General features: G+C 44.4%; 1 protein-coding gene across 1 annotated transcript in view; it reads left to right on the top strand.

The window, feature by feature from the left end:
* LOC306693940 (receptor-type tyrosine-protein phosphatase gamma-like) overlaps positions 1-15,554 on the top strand; it is a gene marked incomplete at its 5' end in the record, with an annotated part of 535,669 nt that overhangs the window by 446,086 nt on the left and 74,029 nt on the right. The window contains one exon of the mRNA XM_079156627.1: positions 11,419-11,603. Coding sequence (XP_079012753.1) covers positions 11,419-11,603 — 185 coding nt within the window. The remainder of the gene's footprint in view (positions 1-11,418; positions 11,604-15,554) is intronic.

The raw sequence follows: 15,554 nt of genomic DNA, 5'->3' as shown, positions 1-15,554 counted from the left end.
ATGGGCCCTCCCCCCCATTTTTTCACTTTAAATAGATTATGATAGCTCAGGCAAAGTCAAAAGGTGAGATGATGATGATGGGGTTAAAAAAAAAGCAAAGACATTTCGTCCACGGTGTTGGCCTTTTGCTCACATGGCGTCTTTGCTTCCTGTTCAAAAACACTTTAAAAGAAATATTTTTGCAAAGAGATGAATAGTTTAAAAGTATTTGCAAAGCGACCTCTTCCCCCCGTTTCTAAATTACTGACTGCCTGGCTATATCAGACTCGCAGTACATGAGTAGGGAGACATCAAAACACAGCTGTAATGCACTGTAAGAGGACATTTTTTTGCCTCTGCCCTTATACAATAATGTTATTGAAACTGATGGATACTTCACTAAAGATTAGATTCCAAGCACACATGTCGTAGAGTTGTTGTGCAAATTGTCGCGGTCAGGCAAAAAAATAAATGCATCTCCATATTTTGGCATTTTTTAGATGAGTAAATGCTTTTGGTGACCCTTTATGTCTGTTTGTGGGTTTTACAAATAATATCAAAAAGATCTGACAGAAACTTGTAACTCCATTTGATCAACCTTTCTGCAGAACCTCATATCTCCACCCGACTGGATGCGGCGCGCACCAAGCGAGTGTCTGCTGAGTTCATTCTTGGCCAGATCGTTCTGTCACGGGGTGTAGTGGTGCACCCAAACGCAGACATGACCATGGATTGCAGAGTGAAAACAAAAGGTTATATTGTGAGGAAAACACAAAGGGAAACTTGACAGGGAACAGAGAAATTGAAGGACGTGAGGTTGAGAACCGGGCAGGACAAGGCAGGGCAGACAGTCTGAGGAACCGTGGGGGTGATCCAAACGAGGAGGTTGAAACGACTTTATTCCAGGCAGAAGACACCACGGTCTTGGATCTGCACATGTGTAGAAATCCACTCGGTGAAATGACAAGCCGTCCGGGGAGAAGGCAGACAGTAACCAGAGGAGGCAGAATCTCGTGGTCAGGGACAGAAGGCTGAGTCGTTTACCGAGGCAGCGGCAAGGCGGCGAAGTCCAAACCGGCAGGGTCGGCAACAGGAAAGTCCGGCATACTGCGGAAAACGATCTGGCAGTGAGTGTGTGTGAGACTGGGGTTTAAATAGTAGGTGCAGCAGAGTGAGCAGGTGAGAGTGATGAGCTGATGAGGTGGGTGTGACTAACAGGTGCACTGAATGAGCTGATTAGGTGAGCGAGAGATGGAGTGACAGGAGAGAATGGAACTGTGACAAGGTGTGGCAAAGATGAACACACATTCACACATACACACTCTTACACTTGTGGTGCTGAGCATCCTCAGGCTCCCCATTTGCTGAATTTTTATTTCATCCTTTACTTAAGTAACTTTACAAATTTTAAATTGCCTTCACTAGAAAAAATAGTGACACAACCTTGCAATCTGAATGTGCTTATTGTTCTGCACACTTGTTTGTGTCTATTTTGTTTTAGGTCAAGGTTAAGATGTCCAAGAGCTGAATTAGGTCCTTGCATAATATGTAGAAGTGCACTAATAACAATTTTACAAAAAGATACAAGTACTGTATCAAGTAGCAAGTGAGCAATGCAGTAGCAGTCTGCGTGCTACTGCATTTAGAGTCCTCCATGCCATCAAGTGGTTGCCTGCAATAAAACAACAACAGTGTCATAGATGCAAAGCACACCGATGAGTTGCACTGCAGAAAGTTGGACGGTGAATAGATATAAACTTAACATAGAGCAGCATTTACATTATTCACATCAGAAGACATTTATTTTCTACAACCTAGCTCTTATTGTCAGAGTTTTTTCTAGTAGTCTTGACATTTCATTCATTAAGTGTTGATACCTGGGGACACAACCCTGGTACACAGTTTGAAGCAACTATCTTCGTTCCCCTCTTCACTTCCTCCCTAATGTCTTCATTGGATGACTGCCCTGCATAGTGCTTAATAGTAGCAGTTATAGTTGTTGTTTTTGTGTCCTTTTGTGTAACCACAGCCAGGCCTGTATAGTACTTTGACTGATTTACACACAATCCCTCCAACTGCAAAGCCCCGCAGACCGACCCACAATCAAGACCCGGTCATCAACTGTGGTCAACATGCTGCAGGGCCAAAGATGTTCTTTCCTCCTCCAAATGGCCTCTCAGAGACGTATGAGAGAGAGAGAAATAAATACCAAACAAATACCAGTTTACTATAAATAATCATTGACCATAGCATGAGTTATACCTTGGTATAACCATAACAGCAGCAGGGAGTTTCAGCATGGCAGTGAATGCACTAAAAGAAAAAGCTCCAAGAGCTCTAAATGCAATTAAGAGAACATTTTATAATTTTCAAATCCCTGGCTTAAAATATTGAACAGTGTCATCCAGCCCATTGCGCTATATGGTAGTGAAGTATGGAGTCCACTCAGTCATCATAGTTATACCCGCTGGGACAAACATCCAACAGAATCCTTACACGCAGAGCAGAACTAGGCAGATACCCACTGATCATTAACATTCAAAAGAGAGCACTCACATTCTTCAATCACCTTAAATCCAGCCCCCTAGACACCCTCCACTCCAAAGCCCTCCAAACCCAAGAGCTGAGCCCAGAGAAGAGTCCCCTATGTCAGCTGGTGCTGAGACTAACTGCCTCCTCTCAGACACACTGGGACCAGTCTCACAACAACACTGCTCTCCAAACACCAATCAGAGTAAAACACATTATAACGCGATGTAAAGAAACCTATCTGGAACACTGGAGAGAAGAAACTAAAAGCCTTGGTAGATTAGAATGTTATCTGGCCCTAGAAAGAGATTATGAATAGTCAGAATATGTCTCTACTGTCAGAGATAGAAATCAGAGACAGATCCTCACCAAGTACAGGCTCAGTGACCACAAACTGGAAATCTAAAGGAAGACACAAAAAGTCATGGCAACCAAAAGACAACAGAATGTGTGGTCACTGTGGGACAGGTGAGGCTGAGACAGAGATGCACTTCCTAATAAAATGCGAAACATTCAATACAATTAGGAACATGTACTTTAAAAAATTTTACTCTTGTCATTTCAGATTTTAAAGAATTTAGTGATATCTCAAAATTAAAAATACTCCTAGGAGAAGGAGATAGGGAGTATAGGAGTAGGAGATAGGGCAAATCTTGCTGCCCAATATGTATTAACATGCCACAACCTGAGGGACAGTGAGTGACCCACACAGACACAGACACACACACTGTGTATAAAGATATATATATCTAAATATATATATATATAGATACATGTATATATATATATAATTAATAATCAATCTAGATGTTATATTAATGTTATTGTTTATTAATGTTATTGTGTATTCATATTATTGTATGTTTAATTTGTTATGCTTTGGCAATACTGTTTCTAAACTTTCATGCCAATAAAGCAAAATTGAATTGAATTTAATTGAGAGAGAGAGACAGAAAGAGACAGAGAGAGAGACAGCCCCTCTACCCATGTTCTGTTCTGATTGGTCCCTATATCTCTATCACTCACTGCCATCCAGATCTCTCCCCTTTTGAGTGTGTGTGTGTGTGTGTGTGTGAGATGGCCCGCTTATCTTTGATGTAAGCCGTGAGAGGGTCTCTTCATCACCCTGCCAGACACACAGGGCTCCAAAACCCTTTCGGTTGTGTCACATGAAGGGAATATGAGTTGTTACAAAAAGACACACACACACATATCTACAAATTACAGTCCACCCCTGTCAAGGAGGTGAAAGGACCACATGAGTGCCAGCTTAATCCAAGGCCTTATTCAGATAGAGGAAAATATCAGAGAGGCCCAGGGTAGTTAGTATAGCTTAGCACAAAAAGCTAGCATAAAAGTGCAACTAACAACTCTGCACATCCGTTGTATGATAAACCAGCATCGCTCCTTTGCTTTTTATTATCTATGTGGGCTACTAGCTATTTGTCTGACGTTAGTTTTATCACCATGAGCACCAAACGGAGGAGGTCTGATTCATACTTTGTATGTCGTCACCTCTCAATCTGACAGCCGTGATGTTAGAGAAAGGAGAGACGAGGCGTACGCTCGTAAAATCACAACTCTACGGCAACATTCAGTGTCCACTCGGCAGATCTGCCCCCACAAATGGTTGTTTTGGTCTTTGTCATGGTAGTGTCTGTCTAAAATATGAAGTTAGGGACAGACAGACAGCCAGAACAAGCTTCTCCTCCATTTACTACAGGGATGTTACCAGCGCTTCTCTGAAAACTTCAGAGATTTTTTACTTGAAGCGCTCAGAGAAAAAGCTGCTGGGTGCAGCAGCTTTTTCTCTAGGCAGCCGCTAACACACTCTCCTCATTGGGAACAATGGAAAAAAGAAAACGGCACTATGTGGACACAGGCCCTTAGATCTTTTATACTATCTGCAGGTTTCTCCTCGCTGACAAACTGACATTCTCAAAGCTTCTCAAAGCTCCTAATTTTCTCTGCCCATTCATCTGCACAGTTAGAAAATGTTGGATGTGCACGCACAGGCGAAGATATGATGCACGGAACCCCAGCAAAGGGTGTGATGTCACTTTGGCCGTGCAGACACTCGAATCCCTCATATATGCGGCAAGCATAAATCACTTTGTAGCCTTAAGGTTGCTAAATTAGTGAGTTTGCCTTCTGTATGTCCGAGTTAGTCCGGTCCTGAGTTAGTCAGGCCCTGAGTTAAACACCAGGGCTCTCTCCTGCCTTACATCAGATGGCTGAACCCTGACGGCCATGCAGGAGGTGGCAAAATGTGGCCTTGCACGTATGCCAGCCATTTAGCCGACTATTGCGCCCCTCATAGTTTCCCCTGTGGAGAATCTGAGGCCCGATGCCAGGTGCCCTCGACCCCAACGTCGGGTCAAAGATGACCTGCTATCCAGGGCTTATGACACAGCAGCACTGTGGACTGTATCGGCAACTGCCTCTCCCACCTCATGCTTGCCCTTGCAGCTTCTCTGCAGCAAGCTACTTTCGACGCTTCTGCCTCCAGCCTCAGTGATGCTTCATTGCAGGCGTTTGCGCTCATGTCAAGGGAACTTGGACATAGGATGTCCACCCTGGTCCAGACTCGCCGCCAGGTTTGGCTGGCGCAGTTACCCCTGTCTGAGACATGTAGGAGGACCCTTCGTACTGTCCCAGTGGAACCTGGTGAGCTGTTCGGGTCAGCTGCTGTACAGGCGCTTCAGCGAACTGTTGAAGCTAGCCAGACCAGGCAGCAGTTCTCTGGTCTTCGCAGGGACATGCCTGCACCACGCATACCTAGGGGTCCCACTTTGGCCCCCCAAGGCCATTTTTTCAGCCGCCACGGGCCTCAGCGTCCCGCTGAGAGGCCGGCCCGCTACCAATACAGCCCTACCTAAGTCCACGCCAGGCAACCTCTGAACTTGGGGACTCGCCCCCCCATAGCCTCCAGAGGCAGGGGAGCCAGGAGACGATGTCTCCGGGCTCGTTTTTTTTCTCCCAGCAGCAGATTCCCAGGGGAGAGTGGTTCACGTCTGTCGACGCCTATTCCCATGTTCCCATGGTGCATCACTACAGGCAGTTTCTTCGTTTTGCCTTTTAAGGCCGCCACTTTCAGTCCAGGGTGCTTCCATTCGGACTCTCCCTTCTCCCCACGGGTGTTCACAAGGTGTGTTACTGCTGTCCTTTCCCCTGCAATCACAGGGCGTGAAAGTACTACCGTACTTAGACGACTGGCTGACCTGTGTGCCGTCCCGGCTTCAGGCACCACAGGACACTGCTCGCTTTCTCTCACGTGGCCCGGTGGGGCTTCAAGGTGAACATGGAGAGGAGCTACCTGAGCCCTTTTCAGAGCATAACCTTCATTAGTGTGGCTCTATGAGGGCCTGTCTTTTGCCCCAGCCTGTGGACAAGATCCCCCACAACCTCTTCCCCCTTCCGAGGGGGCAGACAGTTGCCCTACATCCTTTTCTCCACCTATTGGGTAAACTGACTGCTGCCTCAACTGTCGTTCCCTGGGGTTTGCAGATGGCTGAACAGCCTTCACTTGGATGCCAAGTGGCACAGACACGGGGCAATAATAGTATCAAAACAGTGCCTACTCACTCTATCCCCACGGAGGGAGAGTGCATATCTGGCAAACGGTGGCCCCATGGGCTCGGTTCCATTCCGCCGGGAGATTGTCACAATAGATACCTGCCTCTCAAGGTGCAGTGTGACAGAACAGGACTGCTTGGGGGCAGTTGTCTGCTCAAAGACCTCAGGGGCAGGTCAATGTTCTAGAGCTCGCGCGCAAACACTTCCTGCCATATTTGAAGGGAAAGCATGTACCTCTGCTGTGTTTTCACATAAGCCATCAAGGGGGCACCAGATCTGCAGAAGTTGCTGCGGGGATCACCGTGCCCTTCTGACTTGGGCGGCCCCTCGCCTGACCAGTCTTCGGGCAATGTACCCACCAGAAGAACGGAACCAGGTTGTGGTTTTCCTGTTCCGTCACAAGCCTCCACCGGGAGAGTGGCGGCTGCATCCAGACATGATGTCGACCCACTGCCCCCACTGGTTCTCCTTGACGGAGAGGACCAGTCCTCTGGATCAAGATGCCCTGGCTCACACGTGGCCAGAGGATTTTCTTTATGCCTTTCCACCATTCCCTCTGATCTTGCCAATGCTTCTCAGAGTTGTTCCCCGACAGGAGGGACCTCCTGTCGCAACTAGAAGGTCGGATTTGGTATCCCAATCCCTGCCGCCTTCAACTATGGGTCTGGCCCGACCGGATGCTGAGTGGCTGCATAGAACCAGTCAGACTGACTATTCTGAATGCCAGGGCGCGATCTACCCATCTGCAGTATGAAAACAGGTGGAAGCTGTTCTCTGACTGGTGTGTGGCTCAGAACAAGGTCCCAGTACAGTGTCCCGTGCCTGCTGTACTGAGTTTCTACAGTCCCTCCTAGATTAGGGCCGGTCTCCCTCTACCCTTGGAGTATACGTGGCCGCTATTTCGGGGCAGCATACTAAGGTCAACAATGACACAGGAGAGAGCCACAGTCTGGCGTCCCTTTTCCTAAAGAGGGGCTCTACGATTGCGTCCCCCGAGCGCCCTGAAGGCCCCTGCATGGGGGCCATCACTTCAGCTCAACGTGGGGGCGAGCTGCATGCCCTGTCAGTGAAAGAATCATGTCTGAGGTGGAACTCAGATGGCTTTGGTGTCACTTTGTGGCCTAATACAGCATTTCTCCCAAGGGTGTTGATACGCTCACATATCAACCAGCCTATCCAGCTCACGCAGTTTGACCCTCCCATCAGGAGAGGAGAGGTCAAGGCTGCTGTGCCCAGTGCGGGCTCTCAGAGCTTGTGTGGAAGCCATGCCTGCATATGGTGGTCGGAGCAGCTCTTTGTCAGTTATGGTGAGCCTAAGAAGGGCTGTGCTCCTTCAAAAAGAAAAGAAAAACAGCGCCTATCCCACTGGATAGTGGAGGCCATTGCCTATACATACAAGGCGAGCGACCGCCCTCGGACATCCGGGGTGAAGGGCCACTCTACCAAAGGTGTCTCCACGTCAGGGGCAGCCCTGAGAGGTGTGCCTGTATATATGTGCTGCGGCCTCATGGGTATCACCGAGCATATTCACCAAACACTACAGAGTTAACATTGCCACCCCTCACCCACTGGGGAGGGTTCTTTGGCCAATTTCCTCTGCCGGAGCTATACGAGGTAGTCACGGTGATTCCTCATGACTCTCTTGATATAAGTCATCCAGTGTTAAGCACTGCCTCTGGTGGTCAGTAAGGATGAAATAGAACGAAGTTTGCGAATGTAACTACGGTTCTATGAATCCTGGATGACTGCCAGAGTTCTTGGTCACTCGGAATCCGCGAGAAGATTCCGTAGGACTGGTCTCAGAATGACACCGGAATTTATAGACGAGGGTCATCCGAGGTCACAGGTGACTTTGTTGATATAAATACTCGACCTGCGCTTTAACTGCACTTTGTGAACGTTAGTGGTTTTAATATTCTAACTTGTGCACACACGCACACACTGACACACTCACACACACACACACACACGGTATGGCCGACTGGGCCCAGGTTGATATAATCTGTTAAATGCGTTTGCCATGCATAGAGGTCATTCTCTGCTTGACTTCCAAATGATGTCTGTGTGTGTGCATGTGTGTGTTATGGTGTGTGAACCTGTGTGTGTGTGTGTGTGTGTGTGTGTGTGTGTGTGTGTGTGTGTGTGTGTGTGTGTGTGCGTGTGCGTGTGTGTGTGACTAATGACTTTAGTAATGCTAAGCCACATGGGGCTCGACTGCAGGTTATGAATAGAAAAACTCCACTGCAGCTCTTTATGAGCAAGCTAATCAATTTAGTTCCACCAGGCAAGTGAGCCCTATTCTCAATCAACCCATGTTCATCATCAAATTACTTGTATTTGCATAATATGATACAGTGTTTGGAATAATCATTACGTGCATTGTTCAATGGGGATACGCTACTCCCTCTTTTCCAATAGTGAGTCCTGTAATGAAATGCTGCTTTACATGTGGTTTACACTACAGATACGCTGACCAAAGTGGAGATTGAAACATTCCACCAATATGAAATGGTTACACATGTCATTCCATCATTAATCTGCTGCTGGGACAACCTCCACTCTTGTTTGAACGCTTTTCGACAAGATTAGCTCCCGTTCGGCCACTAGAGCATTCATGATGTCAATCACTGATAATGGGTGATGAGGTGTGGCTCACAGTCGGTGTTCCAGTTCATCCCAAAAGTGTTGGATGGGGTTGAGGTGCAGACCAAAACATTTATTTGTAGACCTGACTTTGTGCATGGGGGCATTGTCACGTTGAAACAGGAAAGAGCCTTTCCTAACCCGCATATTGTGTGAACTATCATTGTGTTCTGTAGCATTGAGAGTTCCCTTCAGTGGAATAGAGGGGTGTCATCCAAACCATGAAAAAAGAGAGCCTCAGACAAGAAGTATACAAAAAGGGAAGTTCACATACTTTTGGTGTTTAAACTTATCGCTCTGAATTTCTGCTTACATGTCAATGGGAAATCAGAGGCGGTTTGTTTTAAACAGGATTAAAAGTCCAAGTATCAGATTGACGATACTGAGGAGAATAGTACTCTTACTCTTCATATAAAAGCTGATATTCAAATAATGCTTGTGTCTCTTGCATTAATTAAAACTGGTACTAAAACATTGAGAAGGGTAGTAAACTTACCTGTTCTATAAATTCAGTATCTATTATGGTATATATTTCTACATCACTTATTCCATCAGTTCAACAAAATGTCATACTCACCACTCTGTTAAAATCTCTTTTTTATCTTTTTTATCACATTTTCCATTAATATTGTGCACCAATTTAACTATATAAAAAGCTCTCTTTGTATTTGTATATCACAATTTTTTTATTTTTAATCTTTTTCTGTAAAACAAAAAATGATGTGTTAATGGAAGCTAGCAGCAACCAATTTCAACCAATAATATCAAGACATATCTTAATCAGTTATCAGAGGTGTGTGTGGAGCCACAGTGCTCTGTAGCTCCGCATCGTGCTACTCTATAAGTCTTCCCACTTTTTCTTGTTACACTCAAATATGAAGGGTTTGACATGAATTACTTATAACAGTACACCGCTCAAATATTCTGTTTCACTCATTTTACTGGACTCAAAAACTGGTTTCATTCTCTATTAAATTCCAGTCTCTCCTACTCTGCTTCCTTTGTTTTTCTATTTTTGAGTGATTAATTCACCGTCAGTGAACTGAGCTGAATACCTTCTGAAAATGTGTCACCTTAAAAGCCCACCAGGGATAATGCCTTTCGAGTTGATAGAAGGCTTTTAATGTGAAAGTGTCAAGTTTAACTCACGGTAGCTTAACATTAGCAAAATAGGAAAACTGGAAACAATTATCAATGAATACAGTATTTATGTTCCAGTGGGTCGACTCATGACTGTCGTAATGCTTATGAAATGAGTCTGTGACATGTGTATGTATCTGGTAAACATGGGGGGGGCATGTGCAACATACACAAGGGAAACGACAAAAGACCTGTGTCTTATATAAACCTGTTTCAGTCAAAGCATCAATTCAGTATAATGTGAATTTACAGTAATAATTATAAAATGCTCGATATCTGAAATACTCCCATGTATAATTTTCCAGCTGAGCAGAACATCTCACTGGTCAAACAGAGACATCTAGTGGCCAGTAGCAGCCAGTGCAGGGCTGCTCCCATCAGAATGATGGATGGTTACTAACCAGAATGGTTAGTATGCAAGAGTGTTAAATTCACAATAAAACATACAACGTTTATGTGTTTACCTTCAGGTCTCCTAATGCCAGATATCTGAAGACTGAGCAGCTTGGTTGCATTTTGCCTGAAGGCGACTATATATGAACCTGTGTGTGTGTGTGTGTGTGTGTGTGTGTGTGTGTGTGTGTGTGTGTGTGTGTGTGTGTGTGTGTGTGCGTGTGCGTGCGCGTGTGCGTGTGTATGTGTGTGTGTGTTGGGTGGGTGGGTGTGTGCGTCTGGATGATTCAGAGTGTCTCACAGCAATATTAATAACACATGAATACAACTCATGCTCACATAACACTCACTGTCTCTCACTTTTTCCTTCTTTCAGTTTATGTCTCTCTCACACACACTCTCTCTCCTCTCTCTCTTTACCTCTCTCTTTACCTCTGTCTTTACCTCTCTCTCTCCCTTTCTACCTCTCTCTTTCTCTCTCTCCCTTTTTACCTCTCTCTTTACCTGTCTCTTCCTTTCTACCTCTCTCTTTCTCTCTCCCTTTCTCTATTTCTCCCTTTCTCCCTCCCTCTCTCTCTGCCTAAGTGTATGTGTCAGATAAGCTGAGCTGATGTATTCTGTCATTAAATTATCTCTCTTTTTCTCTTTTCTTTTTATTGCCTCCTTCACTCTCCCTTCACACCAATCCTTCCTTCCTTTCTTCCATATCCCCCTCCTTCTTTCTTTTCATCCTTTCCTGTCCATCCTTTCATTCATGCTATTCTCATCTCTCTTTTCTTCATCTGCCTTCACTTATGTCTCACCTTCCCTTACTCTGTCGGTTTCTTTAAATCCTCCCTTCTATAATTTTCCTCATCCATCCTTCCCATTCACATTTCCTCCTTGCTACTTTCCTTCCTCTTGTCTTCCACCAATTATTCTCTCCATTCTTTGTCTTCTTCTTTTTCTGCCTCCACCCTTTCCGTTCATGATCATTATCCCTTTTTTTCTCTTCTACCTCCCTCATCTCTTCATCTAACCCAAATGTTCCTCTATCCCTACATTTTACATTTGAACCTTCCTTTATATTTATCCGCTTCTAACGTTTTCCCTTCCTCTCCTTTTCTTTCCTTTGTCTGTACATTACCCCCTCCTCGTCCTCCTCCGTCCTTCTCCCAGCATGCAGCAGCGCTCCCATCAACATGAAGGTGCAGCATGTCAACAGCAGTGCTCTGGTGGTGCGCTGGGCTCGTCCGGAGGTCACCTACCACCCGCCCATCCTCCACTTCCTGGTGTCCTACAGCTGGACGACCCACGACGACAGCTACGAGGAGACGCACCTCACCGACGCCAAACACAAACTGGTGAGACTGGGAGGGACTGGAGCTTGTAGTGGGAGGATTAGCCTGATGTAATGGATACTGATGCTAAATCTTGTGGTTATCCCCAAAGAAGTGCTGAATCACATATAACATACAGTGGGTCTCAATGTCAGGAATGAAATGAGTTGGATGTGGCTCTGAGGTGAGACTGCTGCTCACGTTGCTGGATAACAAATCAAATCTGTGTAACGGTGCATTATTTTTCGGATGCTGGATGACACCATGTGAATATGTCTTGTTCAGTATTTGTGAGTTATCTTTTGTTGTTGCATGGCAAAGCAGCTAAAAAGTACAAACTTGTTTGAAAAGGCCTGACTTGTGCTGCAATCAAGTGCTGAGAGGTATATATATATATATATATATATATATATATATATATATGGGGCTTTACAATCTGTACAGTATATGAGAAGTTAGCTGCTGACTTTGATACAGACTGCTGTGGATAAATAAATCATTTAGCAAACACGAACGGTGTGCAAATGAGACACACATTAAAATGCTGCTGTTGTATTTCATTATGATACATTATTATAGTAGATGAGCAGTAGCTCAACCTGTCTCCTGCAAAGTCGTCATTTACAACATCGATGAGAGATTCACTGCTGACAACTAAAGCCTGATTAAGGTTTTAATGGTTATGAAAGGTCAAAGAAACATGGTGGTCTTAACTGTAAACATAAAATAAACAATGGTGACTTGAAGTAGAAGACTGGATGTGTTGATTTGATCAATATTAATCAAAAGCACCATACTTCTCTATCTTTAACCAAGTGCTTTAGTGACCATATCCAGATCATCGGGGGCTGTCAAAATGAGCGTAATCATAGAAACTTTAGTTTCTATTAGTTAGGATTTAGGGGGATCTATTGGCAGATGGAACATTCATAACTATGTTTTCATAGTGTATAATCACCTGAAGCTAAGAATCGTTGTGTTTTCGTTAGCTTAGAATGAGTCCTTCATATCGAGTGCTGCAGCTCCGTGTTTCTCCAGTAGCCCAGAAGAGACAGCTTCCAATGTTTATACGTTACCCGAAGGCCACTGCAGTTCTCCAACACACTTGTGAGCCACAGAGTGCAAACCGTGGTACCACCAGCTGCCATCTGACTTCTGTTGCTCCTAAAATAATGTTATTATGGTGAGAATGGCCTCTGAGAAGGGCAATTGCTGTTACCACTGTTTTGGAAAGGGAAGAGTGAACGGACGAAGGCAAGGTGAAAATGTTTGGTGAACAAAGCGTGGTGTTCTGGAGAAGAGTTGTGTGCCAGTTGCAATCAGCAGCCTAAACCTGGGACAAGAATGTGAACCCTGCTGAGCTTTATACATCCAACCATGAGCTCCTCCCTATGACTTTGGGCAGTACGAGAACATTGCACGTCCTAAATTGTGAAAATGATTGGCAGTAATCCAAATCAAGGCAGCAGTTAAATTCCCTCCAAATTATATTCATCAAATGAAATTAGAAGGATAAAAACATATTATGTAGGAGATGGGGCTGCAATCACAATAGGAGTGTCACTTACCAAAGAATCTGATAAACAATTCAATAACCCAGATTCATAAAACTTTATCTTTGGTATAAAACAGTTCAACCCAATAACTGTCTATATGGTAGACATTAACATGCACATCAAGCATCAGCGGAACTGCTTGAATAAACAACAAATTAGCATTTAAAATCAATGTTCTATACTACATGTATAACATGTGAATCCCCCCATTTCCTCAATATCAAATATGTGTGCATATATAATGAGCTCAATGCTTTAAATCATCTTTGAATGAGCTTTTTACACACACGCACACACACACACACAGTCTTTGTCTGATGTACTTTCTTGGCCTGGTTTGTGTGAGAAGAAATAAAAGGAAGCATCTCTGTTCAGACTTTCCTGACTCTTAGCTGTCGATAGCCATGTTTGTACAGCAGTATATTCCACAGAGATACAGCAGAACAACGAATTCTTTCAGTTCCTCTTCACACACCGCTCACATTTCATGTCCACAGCCCCATGTGCCTCATCACGCCACTGGGTTTCAGGCTTGGTGAGGGATTCCATGTGTGAAGTTAGTTTCAGTGGAGTTCATTTCAACTTCCAGCCATGTTGGTCCACTGCCTCTGTGACACTGAAATCCAGCAGTAGTGTTAACTGCTGAATAATGAATCGACAGAGTGCTGCAGGAAGGAGTCCTAAGACCTGGAAACCAGTTAGCATTGTTGCATTCCCCGTGTCCTCATCTCCAAGTCAGTGGATTCTTTTGAATGAGCTTTTAGTTAGATGCCTGAAATAAGGTCTGTGGTTAACACAAACTGAGGAGATTACGATATGAAAGTCAGTAACAAAACAGTCTGACCCATAAGAACTCCTCTGTTCTTATGAGGCCATTCAAATCAAAAAGAGTAATTGGTTTCAATAAATAATCACCAAATCTCAGTATTATTTATACATTTGTTTTCCTCTCTTCTTTGAAAATATTCCATTATGGAAACTCTGAAAATGCTTCAACAGCAACATCCATAGGGCGGGCAAGAAAGTGTTGGTGGGGGGCAGAGGAGGCGAGACCTAGAATAGTGCTCCAATGGAGGATGTCCTAGTTACCAGTCAACAACCAGAATGCATGTTGACATCACTTTGGTCCAATGATGATTTCCAAATGTCATCTTCAATTCTCTACCACTGTATGTATGTGACAAACTGGCAGTAAAGCAATAGCCTATTAGAAAAGAAATATAGCATGCAAATTGTGAACTACGTTAACGCATTGCTATTAAAAAATCCATTTCATATAGGCCCTTACAACAGAGTCCAATTTTCCTTTTTTATCTTTACGTTTCCCTTTTTTAATCGAGCAGTTGCTAGCTAACAGTTAGCTCGTTGTAGCAGCCCTGAGGGACCGGCGCAGCAGTCCGTCGACCATATTGGGATCCAGTCTTGGGTGAGGCCTCCGTACACTTGGACCCCGATATGGTCGACAGACTGCTGTACAGGCAGGGATACCTTTTAAGTGGAACTGCATGGATTCTGAAGTTTGATTGAAGCTAATGTGAGGCTTCCGCTGTCTTTCCGTCCATTCTGTCTTTCTGTTTCTTTCTGAGCCATGGAGCGATACATCCTTGTAGTCTCATATAGGTTTGTTGCAGGGAGAAAACACTGGAAATCAACCTGCTCGGACTACCAAGACAAAGATAACCACTCAATTTGGCTAATGCTGTAATTAGATTTTTATCTTGGAATGAATCTGGAATACATATTCTTGTCCCCTCGTGTCTTACAGTGCAGTCTCTCTACGCAGGAATCGCACCCAACAAGTGTCTCAGTGTGCAAATGGCATGTGTGTGTTGTTTTAAGTAACTCAACCTTCTCTGTATGTAGATGTATTGCATTAAGGAGAAGAGAAAGGCTGAGTTGCATAAACATCTGCAAACGCGAATCAGACATATGGTCAGTAAAGATCCTGCAGTGATATGATTACGCAACGGGGGGATTTGAAGCAAAGACCTGTCTCTAATATAGCCTGTCTCAGTGAAAAGTCAGATTCTGCCTTGATGGTGATTTTGTATTAATGATGATGTATGATGATTTTTGGGGGCTTCAGGGATTTCTGGCCTTAGAAGTAAAAACTGCTTAATGGTGCCTCCTCATCTAGGGGTGCTTTGATACAAAAGTACAGGTCATGAAAAACCTAAATGGGTCACATCATAGTCCAGATTCCAGATCAGCTAACCATCAGCTGATCATACACCAGTAATCAGGTGATTGCCTTGAGTAACAACTACACACCCACTCGCATAACAAAGTGCTCCATATTTTTTAAATTTCTGCTGTAAATTTCTCTCTGTTCCATTTTTTTTCTTTCCTTTCATCTGTCCTTTACTTCCTTTGCTTCCTTCTCCCCTACTTTCCCTTCTTCCTCCGTCATCCCCTCCCT

Source organism: Pholis gunnellus (genome assembly GCF_910591455.1).
Source record: "Pholis gunnellus genome assembly, chromosome: 3".
Taxonomy (NCBI): domain Eukaryota; kingdom Metazoa; phylum Chordata; class Actinopteri; order Perciformes; family Pholidae; genus Pholis; species Pholis gunnellus.
Note: the sequence above shows the minus strand (reverse complement) of the source record. Positions and strands in the feature narration are given on the sequence as shown.